The sequence below is a fragment of the Canis lupus genome, chromosome 17 (assembly GCF_003254725.2).
Source record: "Canis lupus dingo isolate Sandy chromosome 17, ASM325472v2, whole genome shotgun sequence".
In the NCBI taxonomy this organism is placed as follows: domain Eukaryota; kingdom Metazoa; phylum Chordata; class Mammalia; order Carnivora; family Canidae; genus Canis; species Canis lupus.
Window position 1 is genome coordinate 11,132,681 of NC_064259.1, and position 22,672 is coordinate 11,155,352.

Sequence of the window (22,672 nt, forward strand, 5' to 3'; positions counted from 1 at the left end):
GGGCCTCTGAATTTTTAATTCTGTTAACTAATCATGAGAAAACTAGAATAGAAATTGCTGTCTCTCTGAGAACCAGTGAGGTAGCAGGCTCCACAGATTCTGTGTTTAATTTTGCAGAAGCTGGCTGGTTTCCCAGCAACACACTGATTTGTGGGGCCACTACTTTGGGCACCTCGAGGATAATTAAATATTAAGTCCCTCTTTGATGTATGCAAAGTCTGCCTAAGAGGATTACCAGCCACAGCAAAGGTAGCAGTCCTACATTTTCTGGTAATTGAACATTGCAATATCATTATCTATTCTTATCTTTGCTCTGTAAGAATCTGTCTCTACCCTTAATATTACCTTTGAGAATGAAGAAAGGGATAGGGAACAAAGAACATGTGAGCCGGTGCAATCAACATTTCGGGGTCTTCTAGGTGTTTTGGATAGAGATGAGGAAGACCTCAGTGTATGTGGGAAGAAATGACAATGAGCTCTATCTCCTCCAGTTCTGGAATCTTCTCTGAGGCAATAAAGCAACAGAGGAGGAAGGGTGGCCAAGACCTATGCTTACAAAGGATTTGTCCATCAGGCCTTGATCTTTCTAATGCTCCAGTGAAAAGTAACACAGGTTTTTAAAAACAATAATGGAGAGACCTCAAACATAAACTCTGGGCACCATTCTGTAACATTCTAGAAGTTGCTGCTATTTCCGCTGTAAGCCACACATTTTCTGTGTTCATTTTCCATGTAGCAAACAGTTATTTACAACTATAGGCAGAGTTTCCTGACCAAAGTCACTTGCTCTCTGAAACAGATTTGAATCAGCAATGCCAGGCTGACACAGAATACTTGCTTTTTACGGGAGGAGGAGACACTCACGGACTTAATTTATTTGGGAAGAAGACTACAGATGAATGGCATAATTAAGCCACAGGGTAGTTTCTGTATTTCTAATACTGAATCTACACACAGACTTTGAAGGAGAAAAGCCAGGCTGTGCTCAGTGAAACAGTCCAGTCAGTTCAGAAAAGTACATGGGAAAGGAATCTTAACAAAGGCTAAGCTCCCTTAGATCATATTTTTGGAAAATGTTTCACTATGAAGAAATTAAAATCTCAGAAGTATCTAGAAATCACTGGAATCCTATAAAAGTTGAAACATGTTCTTTGGGTATATGGAAAGCTAAGGAAAGCTTAAAAGAAGAAATAGTGGTTATACTCCTACTATTGCTGAGGCATTTTGCTCCAAATATCAAAGTGTCTGTTCTACTCTCTAAATATGACAAAGAAGATGGATGTTTTCCCCTTTCCCTGGTCTCCACGTTGTTTTGTAATATTGTTGGTATATGAATCTGACAGGACATGAAGCGAGGCTCCAAACAGAAACTGGCCTCGTTGTCCCACCAGGCTCTGGCCATTAAGGAAGAGGAAACTGAGCAAGGTTGAGAACTTGTAACCTGGAGGTTCCGTCAGAACAGCACCTAGTGGTAGGGATGTTCGTTTATTTTGGAATGAGTCATAATCCAAGATTCCGTATGGCAAAAATAACACAACCTAATTCTGAGCTTTCCTCTGAGATACTGTATGAACCTTCCTGTCAGCATTCCTCTAAGATCGACTACACCAGAGACCTGGAATATTTTTATTGTCTATTGCATTTGTGTTCACAGACTGTTCTTTAAAAAGACTGTTAGTCACTTCTTAATGTAATTCAAGGCAGAATGTTGAGACTAAATATGTTGGTAAAGTCATGGGGCTTCAGAAAGAGTATTATTCAGATAACAGTGACTTTTCATACAATCCATTTCAGCAATTTGGCCAGATTAGAGAATCTCTGGTAAGTCCATCTTTTCTGCATCTCAAATTCTCTAACTCCAAAGAATAGGTAATAGTATTTACCCCTTTCTCTCACATAGGGTAATAAGAATATATAAGATAATAATTATGAAGATGTTCTGAGATGAGTCTCAAGATATTCTTAATACTGGATTCATTAAAAAAAAGAAATTTATAGTTCTTTCAATGTAGTAATAAGAACATAAATATTAATTATAAAGCAAAGCTTTAAAATTAGAAGGTAAATTGAGGTGTAGTCAGACTTCCAGGAAACTCTTGCAGAGTAGATTATGTGGGAAGTCTTATTTTACTGGCATATGGCCTACTCTGGCAGGCTAATGCACTTGACTGAGATTACTGATCCTTACATCCTATGTCTTTAGGATGCATCAATTTAGAGTTCGAGCCAAACTTCAATGGCCACCATATTTCTTTGATTTAGGAATCAGAATTCCCATTTACTCAATCAACAAGTATTTGAGCTCAGAGTATGTACATAACACACTTAGGGGAATTCAAAAGACACATCCTCCAGGACTTCTGAGTTTCTACAGTAGTGGGGAGACAAGACTTTAATAGTAATGATAATGATACATAATTAAAGCTCAAATGTGTGGAATTCAAAGTTGAGTTTGAAATGGACATGGAAGGTTCCAGAGAGATGACGGACTGAGTGAGTCTTGAAGGATGGGATAGAGAAACAGATCCTGTGTGTGTGCTACATCATCGATCTAGATACAGAAGTGAGAGGAGGGCACCTGTCTTGCCTGGGAAGAGTATGAAAAAAATGAATTAGCTAAACAGCATACTGAATTTCCATTTCCATCCACATTTCTCCAGGGACAGAGAGAGCTGCGATAATTAACTGATACTGTGAAGAATCCGGACTATATCCTATGAAGAGAAAAATGATACACACATGTGAGGGGAATGAGATATAACCTCCAGTGCACATACACATTCAAACATATGGACAAATCCGAAGCAATTCTGTTGTACATATTTAACTACTAAACAGCTGGATTGAAGAACATAGTGGAAAGCTTGCATTACCAAGCTGATTATTCACTGGAGGGTAGTTTAAAGTAATAAGGAAATAACCTCCAATTATTTTTAATAGGGAAAATATTCAGTAACCGGTCAGATGCTCCCTTACCTGTCTCTGGGGCCAAGTGGCTTTGAGAATGGCTTCTGTTCTAAAGAACACAAGGAGCTTGCCATCCTCCTCTGTCAGGTTAAATGACTGTCCCAAAATCTGCAGCACCTGAATTCGGGGTGTCACGGGCCAGGAGTCATCAGCACAGAAAGGGCGCAGCCACTCTAGCAGGTCCTCAGAGGAAACCAGCTCTTCTCTGAAGGGCAAGATCAAAGGTTAAATAAATAGGAACTTTTTTTTTTTTTAAATTTCAGTAATCAAATGTGACCCAAAGACTTGTTTGTTAGGTGATTAATTTTTTTTTCCCTTTGAGAAGAAAAATTTAGGTTTTAAATGGCTTAAGACAATCCCTATCAGATATTTAAAAACTATGTAAAATGAATATAATTTTTACACAGTATCACACTGAGTTACATAAAGCAGATGAAAAATAATTACTATATCCTTAGCTACTCTCTATGTCTTATGCAAAGTTTAATAAGAAGTACAGTTTACTTCTGTTTATGTTATGAGAGCCAGGCATCATTATCATTCTAAGTTTTATATAAACTACTACTAGTTGACAATAACTACACAAAGTAGATATTATAATTTCCATTTTATTTAAACTTTTTTTCAGTTGTAGACATAACTAACATATAATATTGTGTAAGTTTAAGTGTGTAACTTTTTTTTTAAAGATTTTATTTATTTATTCATAGAGACACACAGAGAGAGAGAGGCAGAGACACAGGCAGAGGAAGAAGCAGGCTCCATGCAGCAAACCCAATGTGGGACTCGATCCCGGGTCTCCAGGATCACACCCCGGGCTGCAAGCAGCGCTAAACCGCTAAGCCACCAGGGTTGCCCTAAGTGCATAAGTTAATGATTTGATATATGTACATATTGTGGAATGGTTACCAAGAAGTTTAGTTCACATTCATTACCTGACAATTTTTTTCTTGAGATTAGAATTTTTAAGATCTACTCTCTTAGTATTCTTCAAATATACAATATTGGTAACTACAGTCCTTACACTGTGCATGTAAATTCCTTTTTATAGATGAGGCAATAGGCTTCAACGAAGGGATACGATATGCTCACAGACATGTAGAATAGTGCAATACAACCCCAAAGTCAATGTTCTTTCTACCACTTTTCTCTCTGATAGAATTTCAATAAGGGGTTAGAGCATCAGGTTTCATACTACCCTAAGGATAAAATATGAATGCATGGTTACTAAAGAACTGTGAAGGAACTATTTGCACAACTTTCTATCTAACACTAGAATCTCTCCTCTCTTGTAATCCCAAATGGGCCATCTCAGGAAAATAACTGGTTTGATGATGATGTCAATGAATTACTATTGATTACTGTTAAGAGGTCTCATATAGATACCTCACTTGCACAAGACCCCAGAGAGCAGTGCTAAAGCACAAATCATATAGGTTTTGCTGTAATCACATCCTCATGAGGCTTCCAGCAATAAATTCCAGCAATAACTCACTTATACCAAGTCTCAAATTCTACAACCTAACAAGACCAAAGGAAATCTTTAAAATTTGACAATTACCACTGAGTGTTTCTGTTAGTACACATTCTGTAATACACTTGTCAATATAGTTTCATGGAAATTCAAATTAAAAAGACAATTCATTACTTGTATTTAGGAATTAAATAAATTATTAAATGCCATACATAATAGGCTTAAGCATTTTCTAAATTAGGAAGTCACTTGTTAGCTTTATATGTATCAAAACTGGCAAAAGTGGGGTGCAAGAAAAGTAGACCACCACTGATATTTCCTGGAAATCTAAAATAAGCAGAAATTATCATGTAGTGGAAAAGTATTTTGGGGGAATGTGATGGAACTGTGAACCCTGGCCCCATCATGTGCTAACAACTCCAGATAAAAATCATGAATGTCATCATTCCCAATTTATAGTAAGTAGACATAGGTCTTGAGAATGTGTCTCTTGGAGTCTTTGAAACCAAGAAAAGTATATAAAGTACTTAGCCACAGTACATAGCACAGAGGAATTACTTAATAAATGATACACCATTGTCTGCATAATGATCATTAGGATTATCACCGGTATTCTCAAAGCACAAGTTCGTGCTTGATACAGGGATGATAATTGTAGGATTCCTGCCTTCAAAGAATAATGGTACAGAAAAATTTTAAAAGTGACTATTATTCAAATTACTGATGTATGTAAATATGAACAATCATTTTGGAGGAAGAGTGAGTAGAATCAGGGAAGGCTTCACAGAGGACATGGCATTTGAACAGGATCATAAAGGACAAATGGGATGTATGTAAATGAGAAGGTGGAAAAATATGATCCAGATAAAGAAAAGAGCAAGGAAAAAAACAAAACAAAACAAAAAAACAAAAAACAAAAAACAAGGATTTCAAAGGACAGAGCATGTTCAGGGAGAGACTAAAGCACAGATGTCCAGGTGGTAGATAAGAAGATGGAACCAGGGTAGCTAGCAGAGATTCCTCACCTGGATGGCCAAGAGCATGCACCCAAGGCTGCAAAGGCAGTGCAGCTTCTTGCTTGGAAAGCATGGGCTCTGCAGCTGTCAGGCCCGGAGTCAGCTCCCAGATTTACCTCTTCCTAACAATGTGACGTTGACCAAGAAGCCACCTAATGGTTCTGAGCCCCAGTTCCTCATGTGTAAATTGGAGATGGATATCACTCCCTTACTCATAAAGCTTTTGAGAATTAAACAAACACATAAATCATAAACTTCAAGCACATACTACATTAATAGACATACAACTAAGTGCTTCAATTAGTAACCACCATTATTATTGAGGACGTTTGATCTTCGTATGGAACGAGAAGATGGGGGATTTCTGAGCACTGAAATATCATATTCGTGTTAAGTGATCAGAGAAGCATACAGGCTGGGGCAGGTTCAGGCCCTTTTTGGTGAAGGCTACAGGGGTCCAATTAGGTATAATTCAGGAGAAAAGGAGTTTAAAGCACATTTTTGGCCTGGAGTTCAAAGCAATTTCACATAATATGAAACTGATTTTTTGACCCTGTCACCCAGGTGCCAAGTGGGGAACAGGTAAAATGAGCCAGAAGGGGCAGAAGCTGGAGTCTCATGAGGAGCAGCTGGAAGTATAATGATTACCCAAGACTTGAATGTGGTGAAAAAGAATGAAAACAGTAACTCATGGAAGTTACTAGGAGCTTTGAATTACATCACTTCATGTATTTCATCCCTTCTCTCTTTCATGTATTCTATTATCATCTCCAATCTGCAGATGAGGAAACAGCCACAAAGAGATCTAGTGTTCAAGGTCACAAAGTAAGGAGAAGAGCCAGTTTTTGAACTTGGGTGATCTTAATGCCTTATCAATAACTTCACAGTGCTACCAAACCAAACCAAACCAAACCAAACCAAACCAAACCAGGGCATGTTCCAGAACACTGTGGCAGAAGATTATAATTATTCAGATACTCCTGTGATATAGAAGATTATGTTTTCCAAGTCATTACACAGAGTTAGATTCCATTTACATTTGAGTTTATTGTACAGTGGCTAACACGACATTTTGGGGGCGTCTGCTCTAACTTCTGGTTGATACTTTTAAACTCATAATAAAATTAGGAAAACTCACTCCCAGAGCAGAAGTGCTATGTTCTGGAAGAACTATGTTCTAGGCAAGCTTCACCATAGAGCCACGTGAATACTGGTGTTTAGTAAGACAACACAGAAATAAATGGCAGCTCTGTGGGAAAAGCTAGCCAAGGACATTGCCTAGATACCATCTCCTAAAGATTCCAGCTACAAAATGGTTAACATTTCCACTTCAATCTGAGTTTTTAAAATCCATAGCCACTCTCAAGACTCATCAAAAACACATGCACACACATACACAGAGACAGAGAACAGAAATTTTGATAAAGGGGCAACAAACTGGCAAATCAAGGGGAAGAATATACAAGTATTCTTTTTTCTATCCTTGCAACATTTCTGTGGGTTTGAAATTTTTGAGGTAAATAGGTGGATGAAAAATAACCAGTTATGACTTTTAATGTGAAAAAACATAATGGGAAGAAGGAAAGTTATTCCATTTATATAGTATTTTATGAAGGCAAGGAGAGATTTTATGAGCTTAGGAATAAAAAGAACATTCTTTCAAAACATTTTTACTTTATTATAAAATTATATAAATTGTTTTTAAAAAGTTATAAGACAGATAAAAGAAAAAAATCACTCACAGTTTCACTGCAAAACAGATAGCCATTTTCTACCTTTTCCTCCTTAATGAGGATTTTCTGGGGAGGAGGTTATTATACTGCACAGAGTAACCTACTATACTGTTTTAAAAAAATTAACTACTAAAGGAAACACAGATTCACACAACTGGTTTTGGCCCAAAAGATAAGGAGCCCTATGAAATAGCTCTATTAACAAAGAACAGCAGCAGCAATAACAACAAAAATATGTTCAATAAATGGTTAATTTAAAAAAAAGTGATGTTCTATTGTGTAATGTAGCACAAGAGGATATTCACAAAAGGAATGGAAGAGAAATGTTAGCCAAACAAAAGCAATTACTGAATCAAAGTAAAAAGACAGATAGTGAGAACAATAATAAGCTAATCCTTGGTAAAAGAATTTTTGGATTGTACCTGGCATATTCATACAAAGACAACTCAACCTTGAACTTAAGTGGTTAAGGTTCCTCAAAAGAGATGGTAAGTGCTTTATATAATCATGATGCACTGAAATAAAATTATTATTCTTATTTGGGAACGGGTAAAGGTAAGACTGCATTCCAACAAGACGAACACAGACCACTGTGATTTCTTATAAACATAAATGTCACAGAATGTGAATGTCTGAAGGGAACAGAAGGTCACTTAGTCATATCTTCTATATGGAAGTGACAAACTGGCAGCTGAATTTCTGTGTTGGCTTGTATGGCATATGCCAATGTATCAAGATTCAAAATTTTTACAGGAAATCAAGAATTCCCAGCTCCTCTAATTCCTCCCCCAGTTTTACGGAGATATAACTGACATACAGCACTGTATAAATTTACGGTATAGAGCATAATGACTTGACCTACATGTATAGTGAAATGATTCCACAGTAAGTTTAGCTAACATCCATCAACTTGTTTAGATTAAAAAAAAAAAAAAAAAAACAACAAAAAAAAAACTTTTCCCTTGTGATCTCTGCACTCATCCTTTTTAAAAGCTGGATAAAAAGGACACACTGGCAATTCTTTCCTTTAGACAAGGCCTGTGTGAGCTCTTGTTCCCCTCCGCCTCCACTACCTTCTACTTCTCCCTAAGCCCAGACCACCTTGCTCATCTGCGTTACTGGCATGGCCTCAGTAGGAAATGAGTGTGTGAACTCTGATGTATAAAATCCTAGGCAAGATTAAGAAGGGAGCTAGGAGGGGAAGCAAGTAAATGTAAGTGAGCGAATAGTGAGAGACCCCAATATCCATGTTTTACGTAGATCCCTCAACGCAAGTAACTGATCCAAACACCACACATGCTTTCCTCACTACCTACAGAGCTGGATGGAGGGGACCGTCCCCTGCGTAGTATCTGCTATTTATTACCTTCCATGAAATAACTGGGGCACACCTGGCCAGGACTAAGAGAACTGCAAATAAAGGAACTCAAAATATGCTAATGGTCTTACAGTACAGTAAAAAGTGTGACTTTCTGCAAATAATTAACATAATCAAATTCTATCAAAAGAAAAGTTCCTACAAAGAAAATAATTTTCATGTACACAAAATTCTGATCTCAAGTCTTAACTTTTGGCAAATACTAATAATCATCTCTCTGTGGCTGTTGTCAAATGTATGCCAATCCAGGATCTCTTAGGGATTTATCAAAAAGAGCCTGGGTACATCTCACTAAAATGAGGAAAAATGACAACTATTATAATAAATATGGCCTGAGGTGGCCCTGAGAAATATTGTAGTAGCAGAGTGGCTTGGCCATCCTAATGGTGACCGTGGCTGTTAGCAGGGCTCAGTACAACAGAACACAATCCTCGTGCACTGTGGGCACTCAGACAACATCTGATGATTTATTTTGCCCCACAGAGCATGAAGACAAAGAAGAAATCAGATTCAATTTGCTTTGGTGGGCTTTTTCTTTTTATTTTTCTGTGCTTTAAAAATACTGTGAAATCCCTAGGCAATACCAAAGAGCTCAATGAAGTCTGAATGATCTGACGCTGTTCAATATACATGAAGCCTTCAGATAGCTGAAGCTGGACTGTGATTAAGTAGCAATTTGCACAAACAAACAAAAACTTCTAAAATACTCAATAGTTTTGAAGGAAATCTTTCTTCCTTTTTGAATAGTGCACAGAATTCCTCATTAATATCTGTTCTGCGTGGATTTATTTCTGTACATCCTTTTGAGAAATCACTAATGGACTGGTTTGCACTGTGTATCATTCCTGTTAGGAGGTGTCTAAAGGTACATGAAGCGGGGGTGGATGGGGGACGTGTAGAAAAGGACATGAGGCCAAAGCATAGGGAAGGAGATGCAAGAGGCGGGAAAGCAGTGGGAAGTGATGCCTGAAGACCTCGCTACTTCAAGTGTAGTCCATGGACTACGCAGCACTCGGGAGCTGATTACAAAAGCAGGATTTCAGGTCCCACCCAGAGCTACTTGAGTAAAATCTGTATTTTAAGAAGACCCCCAGGCAATTCCTGTGCACAGTGGCATTTGTGAAGTGCTACCTTCCTGTCCATTGCAGGCTCTTTAATGTCAGAAGCAGATGAGATCTGGTGAGAGAAAATTCATAGCATGTTCTTATCTGGCTGACCCGGACACACATTATAAAACCTGTCTGGGCATCATTTCCTAATTTGAAATGGAGGTAATAATAACACCATAAGAGGGCTGTTGTGAGGATTAAGTGGGTTGCTGAACAGCCACTTCGAAGATCTCGGCACTAAGTCATATATTCATTACTTTTGTGTTTCTAAATGCATATTTTCTTAGTTCCAGGTTTAACAAGTGTATTATTTTAGAAATTATTATTTTAGCTATTGAATGTTTTTCAACCCTTTTTTCTTAAGCAATCTAATCAAAACACAGACAGGAAATTTAGGTATTCTTATAATATGTTATAGACATACACAAATCATGGGAGAAAACACACTCATAAAGTTAAATTTATGTGCACAAGCTTCTCAACACTTAATTACCTTAATCTCATCTTTAATCGTACATGGTATAAAAGATTTTTTCCACTACTTCAAATCTTGACAATACTTAACCCTGATGGCTGGAGGCAAGAATGTGGTTACACTAGAAAGGCAGCCTGTCTGTCCACACACGGTACTGGTGACCTGTCTGGGTGCTGTGGTTGTGTGCGGCTGACAGCAGAGGTAGAAGAGGAGGGACGGGGGGCTTTACGAATGGTCAGAAGCTGCAGCTCAAAGGCAGATCGTACTTGTACGAATATAAAAAAATCAAAGGAGGAGGCACCTGAGTGACTCAGTTGCTAAGCATCTTGCTTTTGGCTCAGGTCATGATCTAGAGTCCTGGGATGGAGCCTGGGTTGGGCTCCCTGCTCTGCAGGGGAGTCTGCTTCTCCCTCTCTCTCTGCCCCTCCCACCCCTCTGAAACAAAATCTTAGAAAGAAAAAAGTGAAAGGAGGCCATACTGATAATGACATAAACTCTAAAAATTAGGTGCAAAACCAAACACTTGGTGGTAGCCATGAATACACCCACTCAACTTCCTACTTTTCCATGCAGTTTCCCTGCCAGGACCACTATGGGTTGATGGAGGCCTAACCTAAGAGCGTGTCAATGTGTGTGATAGTGGACAATGTGCGCCAAGATAGGGGATTTACTATCCAAACAGATGTCACGGAGGGGAGTGCATGGTGAAGTTTTGAGGTTGGCACTGAGGGAGGCTGGGTATGCCCCCAAAGGTGAAGGTGACACACAGGCCTAGCATGGCCTCCTGGAGGTTAGGTAGTCCTATCAGGTCGTGTAATGAGTGACTGAGAGGGTTACTTTCAAAGGGTCTGAATCCCATGTCATTCCAAAGACCCCACTGGGGACTACCTGGGAAGGAGAGTGACACCCTTATGGGATCTGCCACACATAGTTTTGGGAAGAGAAATGGAAGCCAAGGATTTAGGTGTAACCATGTTGGATTCAAAAAAGACTTGCCAAAAAAAAAAAAAAAAAAAGACTTGCCAGAAATGAAAGTTACGACGTCGACTTTCTTCCTTTTCTTTTTTAAGAAGAAAGAAAGAAAGAAAGAAAGAAAGAAAGAAGCAAAGAAAAGAAGAAGAGAAAGAAAAGAAAAGAAAGAAAGAAAAGAAAAGAAAAGAAAAGAAAAGAAAAGAAAAGAAAAGAAAAGTTAAGTTCACTGAAGTTTCTCTGTTAAGAAGACTTTTATGCTGTGTCTCTAGAATAAAAAGTACGATCTTGCTCTGTTTCTCCATTCCCCAATGTCTTCCTCTTTGGAAAACAAAGCTTAAAAAAAAAAAGTCTGTATGTAAGAAACCCAGGTTGGATTCATCTGTATATTTGGCTGGAAATTCACTAAGAATACTACCTTGTAATCTTTTTAAGATGTCTCCACTGGAAGGGGCTTATTGCCTATCCTGATCCTGTCATCCTATGATGCCAGGCTCCAGGTCGGCCTTACCTGAAAGCAGCTGTGCTCTGACAGCAGCTCACTGGGGAGTGGCAGGCAGAGAAGCAACTGATGGGCTCTGACCGGAATGGCAGATGCTGGCCGCACCCCTGGAAGGTGGCTCGGGATTCCCCACGCAGTGTTCCTGCCTGCTATGCTACCTGCTGCATCCGCAGTGGTGCAGGCGGCTTCCTCAGCCTGGGGTACCATTTCCCACCTCCTGCTCACAGACGCACATTTCATAGACCAGGACCAATGTCGCCCATGCGAATCCTGCCCTGACTTCCAGGACGATTAAGTGCTCCCTCCTCGCTCTCTGTACTGCACTCACCCCTGGGTAATATGGTAATTAGAGCAACAGGAAGGCTTGGCTCCCCTGCAAGACTGAGCTGCTCCAGTAGGAGGCTACTTCTTCCTCGTATCTAACTCCTCGTGATGCAGCAACAGAGTATGGCCCACAGTAAACACATAGATCATTTCATTTCTCTTTCGAATAAGAGGTGTAATTTAGCTTCCTTACTACTTCAAGACCCCAAAGCAAAGGGGTTTAGAAAAATGGTGCAAGGCATGAGGCTAGGTAGAGGGCCCTCGCTGCAATGCTGTCCCATATTCACCGAGATGGCCAGTCCTAGTTTCCTCCACTCAAGCCTCGGGCACAAAGCAACACACAAAAATACGCTATACAGGCATCTGAGCGCTAAATTATGATTCAGAGCCTGGCTGGGATCCTGGCTCCATGTCCTAGGCCTATGACTCCTGGCAAGGCTTCCTCTAAAAACAGCAACAACATATACAACCATCAGAAATAATCATGAGGAAATCTACAAAGATAAATGGGAAGAGTTACAGTAGCAAGTAAAGAAGACTATTCCGTGTTTACACATTGTGATTGAAGCTGTATAAAAATCTATCTGAAAAAAAAAATCTATCTGTACCTGCACAATAACTAGAAGGTAATATGCAAATGAAAACAATTATATTACTGAATGAACTATGGGGCATTTTCAAAAATATTTTTTCATTATTATTATATCATATTTCCCACTTAAAAAAAGAAAACAGGGGTGCCTGGCTGGCTCAGTCGGTAGAGCATGTGACTCGATCTCAGGCTCATGTATTCCAGTCCTACATTGGGTGTAGTGATTATTTTTAAAAAATAAAATAGGTAAGAAAATTGGGGCAAGGCCTTACAGGGATGACATGGATATCAGACATATGAAAGATGTTAAGCTCTGGCAAACACAGAACCACCAACTTGTTGCTGTTCTTCCGATCACTACCACTGCACCCGAATGAAAAATTCTTTCTAAAAATGGCATTAGAGACACACACCTTTCAAGACTTATAAAGCTTGTATACTCATAGTCCTCGGGCAAGACGGACCTAATGCATAGAAAGCTTTCAAAAAAGACGATACATACATTCTAGAAAGTCTGCAGACTTAATCAGTCCAGCTAACCTCCTGAGGTGTGAATCCTTTCTCTCCTAAGGAAGCTCCAAGTAGTTCTCTCCTGGCCTCATGCAGAATGAGTGAGAGGAGACCACGCTCTGCCCGGCAAACAAGGCTCTGGAGAGAAGGGAGTGACCGCCAGAGCTGACGGGGCAAGAGGACAGCTGCAGTAACCCCGTGTGCAGATGCAGAGCCTCTCTAGTGACGCGGAAAGTCCTCCGCTCTTCCTTCCAGAATGCCTTGGCAGTTTCATAAACAGTGATGTTAAAGTGATTCAGAGATTCTGAGGAGTGTCACGAGGTGAGATACACACACCATGCTAGGCTTACCCCTTGTCCACGCTGGCATGGACGGCCGCAACAACACCTTCCAGGACCTGGAGGGGGTCCCCCGACCCACCGAGGTCAGCACTACCTCCACTGTGAAGGGAGAGAGAGAGGACTGATTCAGAACAGGGCTCGGCCTCAGAAAGCAGCGTGGTGTTCACGCTCACAAGCACCCTACTGGGTTCTGGCTGGAGAAGCTGCCAACGCATATCCTCTGCGAGCGCTAAGGATAGAGAAGTGAAACCTCTTCTGCCCTGAAGGAGCTCATAATCTAGTATATGCTGGTTTTCCTATCAAGAAAATAAAATCTACTTGCATTACGTCATTTAAAAAACATTCCATGAACATTAGATAGATGAGCTATTTTAAGCATTAAATATATTATCATCTAAATTCTCCAGCTGGATTTAAAAAAAAAAATAATAAAACCCAAATATTTACGTGGTACTTACCAGGTCCAAGGCACTGCTGAGTGCTTTACACACATTCTACCATTTAGTTTCGAATAGTCTACAAGATAGGTACTATTATTATGCCCGTTTTACAAATGTGTATGTCTAGGACTTAACTGGATTTTGAAAAAACAACAGGAGAAAAGAAGTTTTAGGTGAGTTTTCTGAATAATTTAAGTGATGTGATTTAAATCAACTGGTGGATTCAGTTCTTTATGTGCCTTTGTTATTTTATACCTACTAAATTTTACTAACTTTCTAAAAAGAAAATGCTATGGATGCTGTCAATAGCAATTTCTTTTCCTTTGAAAAGGTGGTAGCTGAACTCAAGTTCCCTTTCCTCCCACTGCAGAAAGATTTAATTCACATTTATTGAATGTCTTCTGTGTGCTAAGCATAATATTTATTAGGTAAGAACCAAGTCTTTACAAGTGGAACTGGGCACAGGGAAGGAGAGAGAAGTATAATTTATGTCAGAATTTTATAAATGTAAAAATATCACATATTTTAATTATTCATGACAATGTGTAATTTTTAGGAAATAAGCTAAATTCATCAAAGCACTCATTTTTCAAAATGTTTGTTTTGGTGAGGCTCATCTAAATCTTGATTCAAGGAACAGTAATAAGATAGCATAAATCAAAAGATGCAAAATACAACCAACAAGTGTCATCCTCTGAAAGAGGAAAGTGGGTGGCTTTTACAGCCACCACCACCAAAACATAATAGGCTAATAATAGAACAAAGCATTATTAATTTGACATTTGTTATTTCTTAAAAAATGTTATGATATTTTATTTCTCCCTCTCTCTCTTCAGAATTACCAGATACCGCAGATCATTAAGGTGAAAACTGTATGAGGCTGAGGTAATTAAACTGATAAAGGCTCATTTGATTTCAGTTCAGCTGTGGAAAACTGACATGCATTTAATCAAAAAGTTCCTCAAGAGCAATGCAGAATTACAAAGCAGGTTTAAAAGGAGAATACATTAAACACAACCAAATCTTGCAGCCTAATTGCATTATTCACAGAAAGCACTTGATGCCTCATTCTCTTTTGGAGCTTGGCTTTCCCCCTCGTCCCCAATCCTCCCACGAAGACACGGGCACACTGACAGAAAGCTAGCACTTCTCAGTGGTTGGTTCCACGCCATTAACTGCAGGTAAATAAAACTCTAAGACACTTAACAGATGTCTAACTTCTTCAGTATATGATTAACCTTGCCTTGTGTATTTCAAGAAGAGCTTCTGGGCACCATTTTGCAGCCTCTACAAAGAAGTGGAAGTAGAAAAGGCAAGAGCAGAACATCCACCTGGGGTCCCACGATGTCCTGACATGCAGCTACCTCCCTCACAGGCCATTTTGGCCTTTCCCTGGAAGGAGAGGGTCTAGCCGGAAGTTAGCTTTAGGGCATGTTACATATAATACCAGTGGTGAAGTATGTCCGTGGTTCTCCATTCTCAAGGTATCTTAAGACAGAAGACTCAGAAATCTTATGATCATGTTTCACTTTTATAAAGTGCTTCAGTTTATAAAACACTTCTACATACATGGTATTTTTTTCTTCGTTACTGTAAAACGAGTGCTACTATTGGCACACTATCACCTCAGGTTCCCAACGAGTCTTCTCTAGCTTACCTCAACACAGAAATGATCTTCCTTATGGCACCCTGCACCACATCCTTGGGCGAGATGTCGAGAGGGCCCACAGCCACCTGTAGCAGCTGCTGAATCATTCTTAGAGGCAGACCATCTAGACACATGGCCACAGCTTGCTCACGAAGTTTCCCTTCCTCTGATCGGGACAGATCATAGAGGTCACCGTATTTCTGCAGTATTTCCTGCAAAGATATGGCACACAACACCTGAGTTATCAAATAGGAATTCAGTGTGTCTACATGTACACAGTGAAGCATATTAAGAAGATTCTCAAACCGAATATACTAGAACTACAAACTGAAGAAAAGGCAGTGGTTAGGAAGGGCTTGGGCTCCAGAGACATGAGGCTTGAGTACAGACCCTTGCTGTATCACGTATTAGTCTGTAGGCCTTCAGTGTCTGCAAAATGAAGATGAGGACAGAGACTCTAGGGAAGAGGGGATATTGTTAACATTAAATGAGAGAGTGTAAAAGCCTCTAGGACAACGTCAGGCACAAGGTAGAGCTCACTGAAGTATAAGTTTCTCTATTATTATTACTGGGCTGCAACCACATGACAGCTCAGACCTAGGAGTATTAACTGCGCAAACCCAGGTAGTCTAGCGTGTCACCTAATTTAATGGTCCTAAAATCCTGCAAGGAGCTTTACTTAGCTCCATTTTACCAAAAAGTAAATTGGTAAAAACCAAAGATGCAAAGTAACATGGCCAAAGTCACACGGCTAGAAATTAGGGGAAGGAAGATCAGAATCCAAAAGACATCTCCCCACCTCCATGGCACACAGCCTGCCCCTCTTGGGTACTGTCTGTAAAAATGAATATGACAAATAATATATGAAATAGGCCCCAAGCCACTGGTTTTCATCATACCAAAACATGGTCACTAAGTGTTAAGAATGCTTTCCAGGTTCTGTACAGTTTCTCAAGTAATCTTGAATATACCCTCTCGACTTTCAGAACAACCATATAAAATCCAAACAATTGGTCAGTTGATGATATTAAAGAATTCCTGATAATTTTTTACTGTGATCATGTTGTAGTGGTGGTGTTTGCAAGCATCCTTTAGAAACAGACATGGAAGTATTTACAGCCAAAGTAAAAAGATGACCCGGATTTTCTTTAAAATAATCCCCAGGAAGGGGTGAGGGTATGCATGGAATAAGATAGTTCACGTTCTGATAATTGTTGAAGCTGTGAGTCAGGCACATGACCGTTCATTTTACTCTTCTCCTCACTGTGAAATTTCTTTTTTTTTTTTTTAATATTTTATTATTTATTCATGAGACAGAGAGAGGCAGAGACACAGGCAGAGGGAGAAGCAGGCTCCCTCTGAGAAGCCTAATGGGGACTTGATCCCAGGACCCCAGGATCATGTCCTAAACCAAAGGCAGACACCCAGGTGGCCCGTGAAACTTCTAATAAAATAAAATTGCTGTGAGTTCAAAGTGGCTACTAGTATCCCTCCTGAACAAGAGGAAACTGAGGCACTGTAGAATAAAGGCATCTAGTTTAGACTGCGTTAATCTGGGGCACAGGGAATCTTCTTTCACTGGGTGTATGACTAAAGAGGTTAAAATTATGGCCTGAACTTAAAAGGGACAAATGTATGAGGCTGAAGGTTATTTCCAGTGCTTGCTATGAAAAGTACCCTAACAAAATCAAATGAGGTCCACTCTAGGAACCTGAAGAGTCTACTACACTGGACCTCCATGGTCTGACTGATGGCATTTGCAAGCAGCTACTGGTACCTTTAAATCATAGCCTCATTGAAACAAACAGCTATTTCCATTAATAATCCCCTTGGCCCCATATATGTTATTCTAATCATTCAAAGACAATACTTGTTCCAAGGAGAGGAGTGACAATTCTCCAGATCTGAGCATGGTATATTTAATAAAAAAGATAAGACAAGTCTTTAATTTTTTATACTAATAAGTATAATCACTTTTACTTGAAGAATTCAAATTTTACCCTAGTTCTCATAATTATGGATTATAGCACGGTACATGTCAGAAAGATAAAATCAAGATTGGTAAAGCCAATTTGTTCCCTGCAAAAAGCCTTCTCTATTGCTTGTACATCATTTAATGTGATTCATTAGACAGGCTAATAGCACTAAAAAATACAAAATGAAATGAAACTGCTATCAAACTTTTGAATTCTTCCCGTCTTTTCCATGAGAGCTTTGAGTTTATGTGTCTCATACAAATTTTGAAGTCTTCCATTTGTTCATTATCTGAACTGCTCTCCATTGACCCATCTTTCTAGTCAGGAATTGTTCTTTATAAGCCAAGAACACAATTCAATCAACATGTACAGTTTAAGAAAAATAAAAGAGATTAGTGGCCACTTAGAGTTTCATTTACCATCAACATTAAAGGGGTAAATGAAATATTACTTAGATATCTGTACACTGTTTGCACCGATATGAAACCATTTACCGATTGATCTGTCAACGTCTCAGTTATGTGAAAAAATCGCTAAAACTCTCTTGGCTACAACAGCACAGCAGAAAAACTACAAAAGCTACAGAGAAAGGATTTCCTCATGCTGCCCTAACACACTGGGCCTCAACTCTCATCATGGGCAGCGACTCTGGACTCTTCTGAGAATATTTTTTTGAGATATCACGAAGGTCTCAACTGGAAACCAACTAGGAATAATTGTAATAGCCAAAAAAATTGGATCGATAATAAAATTATATTGGAAACACAAAATATTAAGAAAAAAAAAACAGGATGAGTGCATCTAATTAAAAAAACCGAAAAACTGTTGAAGCAGGCATGGATGGCTCTTTTGGAATTTTTCTGAAAATTAGGGACAAAAAAAATCAATCATTTTTCAGTTCAGACAGCAAAACAGGCTCACAGACCACTGTCCTGATCATCTTTTCAGAGGAACCCTCCATCCCCCAGGCACCTAACGTGGGTTAAACTCAGGGGCCTTTCCCCCATCCCTCCCGCCTCTTCCCTGCCTGAGATCAATCCTGATCAGTGGCCTTAAATCCTTTTCAAAGAACTGATAACTGAATTGATAATCAAGAGGTAATGAAAAAGCTAAAGGATAAAGGATTGAGGACCATTTTCAAAGACATCTGAAAGACTGAAAACCCGAGCAAAACCACTACTGTGGCTTTAAAGGAAAAACGAAAGCATGTACTATGTTATGTGAGTGAGTGGGCACAGAGAAGTTTTTACTTCATTACCTGCTCACTGTTCTTCAGAGAAACAAGGAAACTGTGGCTGAGGGTTTCCAGGTGAGCAAGTGATTTCTCCAGATGACTCTGGGCATCTCCATAGGTAACTTTAGAGTCACTCGCTTCTTGAATGTCATCTTCTGAATTTCTTTTCCGTGGCTTCTCAATAAAATGTTTGACCATCTGAATAGCCTTCCTGGTCATCTCTTTCCGTGCTTCCACAGACAGCTTCAACACAAAAAGGAATTGAACAACAGTGAGACAAACCATATGATCAGAGATGGCATATTTAATAAGGTATTAGCGAGGCAGAGAGAACAAAAGTGAGATGTTAACATACAACTTTAACACATGAAGAGGAGTTTTGTTATATTAGTTTTTCTTCTGTGAGGAAAACCACCACAATGAGGAGCCATATGCACTATTAAATTAGTAAATAATGATTTTTTTCATGCTAATACACAAAAGTAGTGGGTGGCATGATGAAACTAGCATTCAAGTAGATTACTGGTTACAGTGCAAAAAGGAGGAGTCATTTCTACAACCACAATTCCCAGTATTGATCATTTATTATATGGAAATAATTAAAAAGAAGAAAATAGTACAGGCATGAAGATTTTAACTGGAATAAGACTATAAAACTTCAAAAGCAATCGAATTGCCTAATAATAAAAGAAATGGTAACTAACTTATGATAAATTACTAGATAGAACATTATATAGTCATTAAACTTAGAATTATTAAAAGAGCATAGCAATTTGGAAAGTGCTTATCATAAAATGTTAAATTTTAGGAATCAGAAATCATAAAACTATGCCATATTTATATTAAAATCCAAACTAAACCTGTGTGTATGACTGAACACGAACACACACACACACACACACACACACACACACACTACTGTTCTGTTAACATGCTGGGATTATGAGCAATTTTGTTCTCAACTTTTCAAGTGTTCTATAATGATGTCGTATTCACTCACTCACCAAGTATTCATTGAATTCTTTTTTTTTTTTTACAATTGAATTCTGATATGTGACAGTCATTTTGTTAGGGGTTATATTTTCCTAATATTATTAAACATTTGAGCTTACCTGGCCTCAAGTCTAAACATAACCCCTCTTGATGGAGGCATCACACACTGGGGAGCCATGCCGGGCCTTGTTAGGAACTGCTGATTTGTGCTGCCTTGGATCCTAGATTTATTAGCCTCATGTCAATGACTCAAGTACATTTTTGTTGTACTATAGCCCTAGAAGGACTTTGTGTTGATTTAAATAAATAAAATAAAAACAGATAAAGAGTCCTAGGGCAAAATCTTATCTTTACTATCATTTCTTAAAGTCACTTAACCGTGTGTCTCTGGTTATTCTAAAAAGTACCACAGCTGCTAAAACATGGCATCAGTGACCACACCAGGAGGCAGGTTGGTCCAGACCTCCCATTTCCCACCAGCTCCCCCCACCAAGTCACTCTACATAGAATTCATGCTATGATAGTGCAAACAGCTGACATTTTCTTCAACCCCTACAGGTATGGGTAAAAAATAACCTTAGGAAGGTACTATTTCCACTCAACAGTAACTCAGTGTGTGCTTTGCAAATGCAGCTTCCACTAAGTTTTATAGCCAGATTTCTACCTCCAAGTACTCATGGAATAGGACAAAGTCAGAAGCTACCACGGACCAGCAAGTACCAGTTATATTCTCCTCCTCCCTCACATACACTGTGAACTCTTTTCTGTGGTGGAAAAACAAGACAACAGAACTCATGTATAGTTAGTTCAACAGCCCTCCTTACTTCTCCCATCATGTGGATGAGCCCCAGGGAGGTTCTGAGATATGTTGGGGTTCCTTGAGTGAGTGATAAGTAAAATCCAGAAGCCAGGTGCCTTGGTTATGGAGCTGGTGCTCCCCTCTCACTGCATGTCACACAGCTTCCACTTTGCCACGTCTACCTCCGTACAGGCTCTGATAGAGCATGTGATGAGTACACGTTGAAGGCTCGACAGAAGTGGAGACAAACAAGAACTTGGCATAGTGAATCCTTCCTTTCCACTCACTCTTGTTTCCTCAAGAAACACAGGCTTGGGGAATATCTGGAGATACCAGCTGGCCAAATGTCTATTCTCTCAGCCTATCAATGGGCGTGGAAGACTTTCAACCACAGACTGGCAAGACAGTAAGGACAAGGCAGGCAGGTCACATGTGCAGGAAACAGCATCCTGGGAGAAACAAGTGGTCTCTGTGCCACTTGTGATCTAGATGTGATCTTTGTTGTCCAAGGTTTAACCTGCCATTGTCAACCACTCCTGAAGTAGTTGGCAAGTAGGAAGAGCACTCACCTCAGAAAACCTGTGTTTAATTTTCAGTACTTGGTGACTAAACAACTTGACAATGTGCTTCAAGCCTTTGTTTCTTCTGGGAAAATGTGAAAAATGTCATCTACCATACAATGTCATATTGAGAATTTAAATGAGATAATATATAAAACAATCAGCACAATGCCTTACCCATCATAAGTCCTCAATAAACAGAAGATGAATTTTCATTCAGCTAACTGATACAATATAAGTTTCTTTTTTATATCTTCCTAATAAACTTGCCATGTGATCCCTTCTAGAAAAACCTTTTCGTGAGCTCCAAAAATTCCTTGGTATGGCACTCCAGAACGTTCATACACTAGCTCCAAGCTAACCATCTAGTCTTAAATAGAAATGTAGCCTCCACTCTAAGCTCTGTACACATAAATTTGTCATCATTCCCTGCTGTCATTAGGTATCTTGTCTCAGTAAAATACTCTCTCTTTTCTTCCTTGCAAGGTACATTCCTACTCATGTTTCAATACCAAGACACGCACAAGTCATCCTGGACTCATCCGTTTCTTCAGCCTCCACAGCCAGCAGAGGTCATCTGTCCCAAAAGCCAAGTTCATCATCCACTTGGCTTATAAACAAGTAGACTCTAGCTGCCCAGCACTATTGAGTCTAGGCTTCACACTGATATCTGTGGTTGCCTAGAACCTGCTATGGAATGGCCATATAATGGTCAGTAGAGGCAAGTGAACTTTCTGGGGGTTTAAATTATTTGACCTCATCACCAGTGTCATCAGAAAGGGTCCCCCCCCTTACTATTTTTAATGATATTTTAAAATAACTAAATAACCCAACAGTTACCAAGAATATAGAGTGTAAAGAAACGCAACTCTAAGTTATTTTTCCTGTAGGAGCTGGGGCCTGTGTAAGGGGCAGAATGATATTATGGTAACAGATGTAAGGACTGAGCATTTTGCTTCTTTGGACACTTAAGCTTTTCACTGTTTATTAAAAACAGGTTTATCACTGAAAGACTATAGAGTGAGATTAAGAAATAGACATTTTGGGGTGCCTAGGTGGCTCAGTTGGTTAAGTGTGAGACTTGGGCAGCCCCGGTGGCCCAGAGGTTTAGCGCCACCTGCAGCCCAGGGCGTGATCCTTGAGTCCCACACCAGGCTTCCTGCGTGGAGCCTCATTCTCTCTGCCTCTCTCTCTCTCTCTCTCTCTGCCTCTCATGAATAAATAAATAAAATCTTTAAAAAAAAAAAAGTGTGAGACTCTTGATCTCAGCTCAGGTTTTGATCTCAGGGTCATGAGTTCAAACACCGCATCAGGCTCCATGATGGGTGTAGAACCCACTTAAAAAAAAATACAGGGAAACCAAGTGGGGGAAAATTAGAGAGGCAGATAAACCATGAGAGACTCCTAACTCTGGGAAACAAAGAAAGGGTTGTGGAAGGGGAGTTGGGTGGGGGGATGGGGTGACTGGGTGAGGGGCACTAAGGAGGGCACTTGATGAGATGAGCACTGGGAGTTATACTATATGTTGGCAAACTGAATCTAAATAAAAAAATTTAAGAATTAAAAAAATGTTAAAATACAAGTTTCATTTCACACTGAATAAACCTAATAGACCTATTTTCCTTAAACTCT

The 22,672-nt window shown here is 39.4% G+C and overlaps 1 protein-coding gene across 1 annotated transcript in view; it reads right to left on the reverse strand.

Annotated features, from left to right (window-relative positions):
* NBAS (NBAS subunit of NRZ tethering complex) overlaps window positions 1-22,672 on the reverse strand; it is a 318,587-nt gene that overhangs the window by 31,092 nt on the left and 264,823 nt on the right. Inside the window, exons 45-48 of the mRNA XM_025454622.3 lie at window positions 18,713-18,931; window positions 15,488-15,690; window positions 13,400-13,489; window positions 2,977-3,172 (exon numbers count right to left, since the gene is read on the reverse strand). Coding sequence (XP_025310407.1) covers window positions 2,977-3,172; window positions 13,400-13,489; window positions 15,488-15,690; window positions 18,713-18,931 — 708 coding nt within the window. The remainder of the gene's footprint in view (window positions 1-2,976; window positions 3,173-13,399; window positions 13,490-15,487; window positions 15,691-18,712; window positions 18,932-22,672) is intronic.